General features: G+C 63.3%; 1 protein-coding gene across 1 annotated transcript; it reads right to left on the bottom strand.

Moving 5' to 3' along the window:
• Positions 1-6: 6 nt before the first annotated feature.
• On the bottom strand, positions 7-7781 carry LOC113616978 (platelet-derived growth factor subunit A-like). The gene is made up of 3 exons (XM_027100318.1): positions 7123-7781; positions 5596-5692; positions 7-930 (listed from the first exon to the last, which is right to left on the bottom strand). Exons 1-3 carry the CDS (start codon positions 7183-7185, stop codon positions 710-712), a joined length of 381 nt encoding a protein of 126 aa, XP_026956119.1. The 5' UTR covers positions 7186-7781; the 3' UTR covers positions 7-709.
• Between the last annotated feature and the right edge of the window lie 43 nt (positions 7782-7824).

Raw genomic sequence — 7824 nt, 5'->3', positions numbered from 1 at the left:
GGGAACACACGTTCACAACAGCCCTAGCAGAGCACCTGGCCGTGGAGATGGGAACACACGTTCACAACGGCAAACGCCACCCGGGGAGGGCCCGCTGGCCTCAGCTAGGGATCATTTACCCACACACCACGCCCAGAAGTAAAAGCTATAAAATCCATATTCTTGGAGAAAATAAAGCTCGGACAGAGGGAGTCACATGCCCAAGGTCACACGGGGGATGGGCAGCAGTCGGGACCCACAGGTGGCAAGGGAGTCGGTGGTCACACGCCCTCCAGCTGCGCCCCTGGGGCAAGATCTTCCCTCAAGGCTGAGCCTGAGGCCCCAGGAGACCCCCACCAGCTAATCACTCCTAAAGGGACCAGGCAGACCCGGGGTTGCTCTGCGAAAGGGAACAAACCCTGCATGGGGGCCGGGGGGCCAGGTCTGAGTGGGCTTGGGGCCCTGGGAAGGGCCCACCAGGCCCAGCACGGCTGTACCCACTGCTCTGCGGCGCAGCTGGGAGCACAGTGTGCTGCACGTTACGAGCTGGAAATTAAACACGACCCGTCTTCCAGCGAGGCTGTCTGCAGCGCAGGCCCCAACAAGACCGGGCACTTCAGGAATTTATGACGGCTCCCCCCTCCTGGAAACTCTCGGCCCAGGCCAGGCCTGCAGCAATGAGCAGGGAGGAGGGACGCGCACGGGACCCTGAGCAGGCTGTGCCTTTGTCTTACAGAAAAGAGAAGGGACGGATCCCCCGAGGCCACGGTTGGGGGAATGGGGGAGAGGGCAGGCCCCAGAGCCCCTCCCGCAGCCCCCCACCGGCCCAGCAGTCCTGGGGCTCACCGATGCTCCTTTTCCTCCGAATGGGCACAGGCCGCTTCTCCAGCGCATGCTTGGTGCCATGGCCCCCGTGGGCTCTCAGGCTGGTCTCCAGAGGCTCCTCGGCCCCTGCAGGTAGAAACAGGAGCTAGCGACCGGCCGCCCACACCTGCGCACCCAGGGTCTGTCCAGCAGCACGTCCCTCCCCAAACCAGATGGGGTCCCTCCACACCCACAAGGGGGCTTCAAGATGTGCACAGGATGAGACTCCCAACTGCCAGCAACGTCCCACCCAGCCCCACGCAGCTGACACGAGGTCCCCGACACACGTCACCACGAAGCCGAAGCCGCAGGCCAGTGGGGAAGGGGCTGCAGCCGGCCTGCCCCACGGCTCCTCCTCAAGGAAGCGCAGGTGAGGGCTGAACCAGGTAAGGAGGCACCCGAGGCCAGCCCTCCCTGCCCAGGAGACCAGAGCCGACAGGCCTGCTGCTGCCAGCTGGACAGGGGACCTTGGACAGCGGGCTGGACAGCGGGCTGGACCGAGGACCAGCAGGGGCTGCTGCCGCGACTTGTGCACTGCACGTGTCTCCTCCCCCACTGCCCTCACTTAAACCAACCCTCGATGAGCATCCTGGCCGTCGAGGGGCGTCGGAAGCAAGGCCAGACTGGGCCTCAGCCAGACCCCACTGGTCCCTGAACTTAGCCCACTGCGAGGAGGAGGAGGACACGAGAACCGGGAGTGGGGAGTCAGGAGTCTGGGTGCCTGTCGGGGGGACACAGCTTTCAGGAAGGAAAGTGCTTTGCCATCCAGTATCTAAGGCCTGCAGAGCAGCGGCCTCAGAGCCAAGGCCACAGCGGGGCCTAGTCCCCCGACTGGCCACAGTCCCCTCGGTACGCACACCACCACCCTCTCTGTCCCCAAGGCCCCCAGAAAGGGGGTGCAAGAGACACAGTCCTGCCACCTGCCATCTGGCCTGAGCCAGCCCAAGGACAGCACCTGCACCTGGATGAAGTGGGTCCCACTTGACCTCCCCACCCTGGCCTCCAGACCCACTGGGGGATCGTCCCACTTCTCCTTTCTGTCACTGCCTCCCCCATAGATACCCAGGGGCAACAGGTCCCGAGAAGGTGCACCCCAATAGTCAGCAGCTGCACAAAGACTCCCCCTCTTGCCACCCCCCACCCCAAGAAGCTCCAGTGGCATCCTGGCCACCAGCTCAGACCAGAGGCCCGCCCCTCGGCGCCCAGCCCACCTAGGCCTTGGCGACTGTCCCACACACCCACAAGTCTGGGACCTGCACTCATCGGAAACGGAGCACAACGGGGCAAACGCGGCGGGAATGCAGAAGACATGCCTGCCTTGAATGCCGGCGTCCAGGAGAACCCAGCTCTTCCCTCAAAATGACTCAATGTTCCACTGCCACTAATTTTTTTTGAGACCCAAAATAAGATCAGAACAGAACTACTCATGCAGTAAGAATTTCCCATCAACCAACTGCTACAAGAAACATTTTTTCATGAAAAAGTGACATTATGAGTCATGTCCTGGTGGTGGCCATCTTGCCATCGCCAAACCCAGAAGCAGCTGGTCCATCCTGAGCTTCTAAGAGAAAATGGAACGGCAGCAACCCGGGCTGCACCCCCGCGCCTCACTCTAGCCAGGCGACAGCCGCCTGCTGGGATGTCAAGGCGCCCCGTGTGCAGTAGGTGTGCCGCTTCTTCACCGCGGAGGAAACTGAGGCCTGAGACGCGGAAGGACAAGCAAGGCCAGCGGCCAGCAGGAGACCCCAGGGGCCCGTGGCCAGACCCAGACCGCCTTCCGCCCAGGCCTCTCGCCCCCCAAAACGAGCAGAGAAGACACAGCCTCCTCCCAGTCCATCGACTGTCCTGAAACCTGAACCAGGGACTCGATCTCAGTCAGGAGTAGAAAGAGCTCCCGGTCAGACAAGCTCAGCCACTGCCCCATCGAGATGGGTGGTCTGGAAGCCCAGCTCGGACCCGCTGACGCGGAGGCAGCCCTCTGATTTACGCAGGTCGAGATGCAACTAGTGGGGACTCCCAAGAGAAGCCCACGCGTGAATCATGCCCTAAAACTGCTCTCAGAACAGTTAATCAACGGCTTTCCCTTTTGCCTGTTATGCACACACGTCCAAAGGATGGGGAGCCGTCCTCCAGCCATCAGTCCTGGAGGAGCGTTAATGGCCGAGACGGGATATTTATGTATCGGTTACTCAATGACCACGGGCGCTGGGCCAGGCTGCTCAGAGAACAAAGCTCCCAGCTCCCGCCACAGCTCCGCTGAATGGCCTGCTCTCAGCACACCCGACACACAGGCCACAAACTTCACGCTACTGGCCATTAGAAGACCACATGCTGGTCTCTCCACCCAAAGGCCACACGTGAAAAACCAACTGCCCGGTCCTCGTGCACGCTTGCAACTCGCAGGCGCTGGCACAGGAATCCACCGCCTCGGGGCCTCCAGCGCAGCTCCTCACCTGTAAAATGGGAACAAGGTCTGGCTACAGGGAGGAGGCCACGCCCCACCTGCCAATCACACAGCCCAGCCCACTTGGGAGGAGCCACTCTGTTAAAGGAGCCTCTTTCCTGCTTCCTGGGCATCAGCCTGGAAGAGCCCCCTTCAGAGTTTCAAAGAAGAGTAAGGACACCCAGAACAACGGGTCTCCTCCGCACCCAGCCCCCTCCTCACTGACCCCAGACCGGCCTCTGACCGGACCTGGTGGGGAGTGCTGGGCCTGGAGGGCAGCTTAATCCTCCAAGAAATGACCCCACAGCTGTTTGCAACCTTTCTTTCCTAGCAGCCAGCTCCGTTTCTACTCTTCACGTTGAACGGAAACAGAAGTCGGGGAGGAGACACCCCCCGCCAACCCCCCAAAACAAGCTACAGAAGCAAACAGCTCAGGTCAGAGCTTCCATATCCGTGAAAGGGGGGCTGACCAGGATGGAGGAGACCCGCTTTGGGGTGTGCATCACAAAGGGTCCCAGAGGGGCATGGCTGCTGAGCAAGGGAGACCCTGAGGCCCCTCCAATGTTCTCACCCCCGACGTTTCCCAGGCACTGGAGTCCCACTCTCAGACCCCAGATCTTCTGATGGGCCGGGGGTGGGGGGTGGGGGGGAGGTGATCCACTCTCTCCACACCCTGGGGCAGGAGGGAGCCGGGCTCCCGGGGGCTTTTATAAGGGGGCAATTTGAAGCCAGCCCGGAGAACCGGCTGGTGCACCCTTACGTTTTCTGTTTGGACCCTCCAAGGAGGCGGTGGACCCAGAAGCCCCCAGGTCAAGAACGCTATCAGCGTGACCCCAGAGCTGCAATGCTAAAAGCATTCATGGGTGGGGGGTGGGGGAGAGGCGGGGCTGCGGAGACCAGAATAAGAATGGCCCCAGCAGAAAGTGAATGGCCCATTTCCCAATGGCAACCCAAAGCTGGTCCTGCAAGGAGGCCCAGCCTTTCCCAGGCCTCTCTTCTGCCAGCCAGAAAAAAATCTCTCTGGGAGCCAGTCTCCCCACTTTCCCCAGTCCATCAGGGAGCAGCAGAACGCAGGCAAGTGTTCTCCTCAGCTCACCAAAGCCAAATCCTTCCCCCCAGGGTTACACATCAAGGGGCCAGATCAAAATCCCCCCCTGGCCCAACTCTGATCTCCAAGTGAAATTCTACCTCCTTCCTGATAAGGATCACCCAAAGGATTTCCTGGGTCAAGAAACTACAGAAACCGTCGCCCTCGCTGGAAAATGGTTTTGGCATGAAATGAAAATAGTTCAGGCCTCTCCACCACCATAATTAGGTACAAATTTCCAAACGACTAGACCATGTGATTTTACTTAATTCCCCCGCCGCCCCCCTTTTTCAGAGTAGTTTGCAGTGAGAGAAAAATCTTCATTTCACGTAAAATTCTTCCAACCGACTCCTACTGGCTTCAGCGGCTCCATCTGACAAGTTCATTGGGGAACTCTTTTAATCCCGTCAACAGTAAGCTCTCCGATTTGAGCATCTCCCCAGCTAACTCACACTGGAGCTCCTGCCACAAAAACGTGGGCCAGAATCCTTGTCCTCTAGGAAGGGCCTCCCTCTGGTCCACACCCAAGCGCAACCACCCAACATCATCGGGCTCCCGGCCCAGCCAACCTGGGCCCCTCACCACCTTTGCCCACCTGGGGCCAGTACCCTGCCACTGCCACTCAAAGGAGCTTCAGGGTCCTCTTGTCGAAGAAACTGTTTTCTAAAGTGGCTCAGCTCCAAAGCCTGTGGGGGAGCCCCAAAATAGTCCCCAAACAGCAGATGTGTCCAAGGCGCGCCTTTTTATTGGCTCATGAAAACAGAAAGACAAGGGCCTCCTACAACCACAAAGGCCCAGCCCCACGTCAGGAGCGGGGCAAGTTCGCGGGGATGACAGAGGGGCCCAGCCGGGGGGCACCGGTGCACGCCTACCCGACCGGCGCCCGGGGCCTGGGCCGCACACCTGGCCGGGGCGCCGGCGCCCTCTATGCGGCTGAACTTTCTGTGACACACTGGGCATTTTCCTTAAGTGCAAAAACAATCCCTGGGCGAGCGAGCAGCCCTCGGCCGCCGCCGGGAGAAAGTGGTGATTGGAAGAGAAACTCCTGACTCATCCGCCTGGGCTTTTATGGCCCGGGATTGGATTCTGACCTTTCGGTGCGCTCCTGCTCGGCGCCTGGCCCGGCCCGGACGCGGGAGGCGGCGCGGGGCGCACATACCGCCTGCCCGCCTGCCCGCCGCCCGCGCCCTCCCAGCGCGCCGAGGGAAGGGGCGCGATTTACCTACGGAGTCTATCTCCAGGAGTCGCTGGAGGTCCCGGATGCTGTGTATCTGACTGTGCGCCAGCCTCTCAATGACCTCGCGGGGGATCTCGGCTTCCTGCAAGCAGAGCAACACGGTCAGCGCCCCGGGCCGCCCAGAGCGCCTGGTCCCCGGACCGAGGTTGCCCCGCCCCAGCGCGCGGGCGCCTCGCACGCAGGCCGCCCGACCCCCAGCCCGGGCCCTGGAGCCTGAGGCCGGGGTGCGGCTGGGTGAGACCCCCATTTCTCCGTCCCCAGCCATGTCTGCCCTTGCAAAAAGAAAGCGCTCCCCACCATTAAATTTAAAAAAAAAAAAACCACTCGGCCCCTCCGCCCCGGGGTGTCGGTTACAAGAGGTCTGGGGCAGAGAGGGGCCCAGGGAGTTGCTGATCTAACAGTGAAATCAACATCTAGGAAGATCAAGTTGAAATGCGTCACGGATGGGCGACGAAAGTCACGGCAGCTCTAACACTTTAATCCACCCTGGGGCTTAAATTTCACACCCAGAATCCCGGGCCGAACCTGCGGGGGAGAGGGTCTCTCGTCAGCACACACGCGCACGCACACACACACACACACACTCGCCCCACCCCGGGCTCCGGCCCAGCCGCGGCCCTAGCGCCGACTAAGACGCCCCAAATCCAGCCGCGGCTGGGAGGGGCTGCCAGGGAACTTAAGGGTTAATATCTACCTCTCACAGCTCCGGGTCCCAGCCCAGACCACCCCCACCACTCGGCCTCCCCACCCCCCCCACCCCACCCCCCGCCAACCCCGCTCCTTCCTGCTTTTTAAAGCGAGTCGCGGGTAGCTGGGGGGTCTCAAGCACTAAGTTCCCACGACGGGGCGTAGAAAGTCATTCATCACAGCAGAGCTCCCGGGGATTCGGAATTCGAGACTGGGGGCTGAGGGTGGGGACGCGGGCGGTGGGAGGGCGAGGGCGCCTGGCCCGGCCCCGGCTCGCCTCGCTCAGCCACCTGTAAGCAGGCCCCGGGCGGGCGGGACTGCGCTGGCCCAGCCGCCCCTCCGGGCATGGGGACCGGGAACCTGGGTCTGCGGCTCCGCGCTGCCCACCCTGCCTGCCGGGGGCTCCCGCCGCAACCGCCCCTACCTGTTTGTCGGCGGCTCTTCTACCTTCCCTGACTCCGCTGGCTCACACACACACCCCCTTCCGCGCTCCCCGCACCCCGATGCTGCATTGTCCGCCGCGCCCCGGATTTCCCTCCTCGGAAAGGAGCCCGCGCCCCCCGAAGTTTCTCCCCACTCGTCCACCCAGCCGCCACTCCGTCCCTCCACGGCAGAGCGACGCAACACGCTGGAAACTCACCAGACACACTTAGGCATGGCAGAAAATAGAACCCAGTTGGGAAAATTTAAAAATCGACCACGCTAGCAGAAATCAAAATGCGCTCTGCAGAGCCCCAGAGCCCGGGCTCCTCGGCCCGCGAGCGGCCGCAGGGGGCGTGCGCAGGGGGAGTCGGAGAGAGGACGGGGCGCGGGGGTGGCACCCACCTCGGCCAGGGCACTGGCGAGGTATCCGCAGCCGAGGAGCAGCAAACAAGCCCAGGTCCTCATCGCGTCCCGAGGCGCTGGCGGCTCGGCGGGGTGGCGAGGCCGCGGGGCGGGCGCTCCAGCCGGGCTCCTGTGGCGGCGAGATTCAGTACCATCCCTCAGGGAGCGCGGCCCGGAGGAGGGTGGCGCGGAGAGCAGGGAGCCGACGGAGCGCGCCAGGCGCGAGCAGCGAGTGCGGAGAGGCAGGCAGCGCCACCGAGGAGGAGGAGCAGGGAGTGCGCGCTCGCCGCGCCCGCCGCGCCGGGAGCCTCCTGGGCCGCCGGGTAGGGGGTGGGGACGGAAGGGGCGGAGGGCGGGGGCTGGGCCTCTTCCTTGGTGCGTTCCCGGTGCTGGCCGCCGCCGCGCTCGCTCCCCGGCGCTGGCTCTAGGAGCGACCAGGCCGGTAATTCTGCATATTTGCGGGCGTCAGCCCCGAAAGGGACCCCGGAGCGAGGCTGGAGCCGCTGCCGCCGCACCACCCATCACCTGTCTGGACACCCGGCCAGGCCCGGCGCGGGCTCGCGCTCTCCCTGCGGGCTGCGGGCGGCCCTGCGCGCCCGCCGCCGGCCCCGCGCTCGCCTCCGGCCTCCTCTAGCCGCCGCCGCCCGGCCGGGCACGGCACGGCCCAGCACGGCGCGGCCCGGCGGCCTGCGTGCGCCCCTC

This window comes from Aethalodelphis obliquidens, unplaced genomic scaffold, assembly GCF_003676395.1.
Source record: "Aethalodelphis obliquidens isolate GAN/ISIS:26980383/991018 unplaced genomic scaffold, ASM367639v1 scaffold1084, whole genome shotgun sequence".
Classification (NCBI taxonomy): Eukaryota; Metazoa; Chordata; class Mammalia; order Artiodactyla; family Delphinidae; genus Aethalodelphis; species Aethalodelphis obliquidens.
Note: the sequence above shows the minus strand (reverse complement) of the source record. Positions and strands in the feature narration are given on the sequence as shown.

Excerpts from the sequence above, each read along its gene's own strand:
- LOC113616978 (XM_027100318.1), bottom strand. The coding sequence starts at position 7,185 with ATGAGGACCTGGGCTTGTTTGCTGCTCCTCGGCTGCGGATACCTCGCC. Across the intron at positions 5,693-7,122 it reads TCGCCAGTGCCCTGGCCGAG|GAAGCCGAGATCCCCCGCGA; the intron begins GTGGGTGCCACC and ends CTCTGCTTGCAG. Across the intron at positions 931-5,595 it reads CCTGGAGATAGACTCCGTAG|GGGCCGAGGAGCCTCTGGAG; the intron begins GTAAATCGCGCC and ends TTCTACCTGCAG.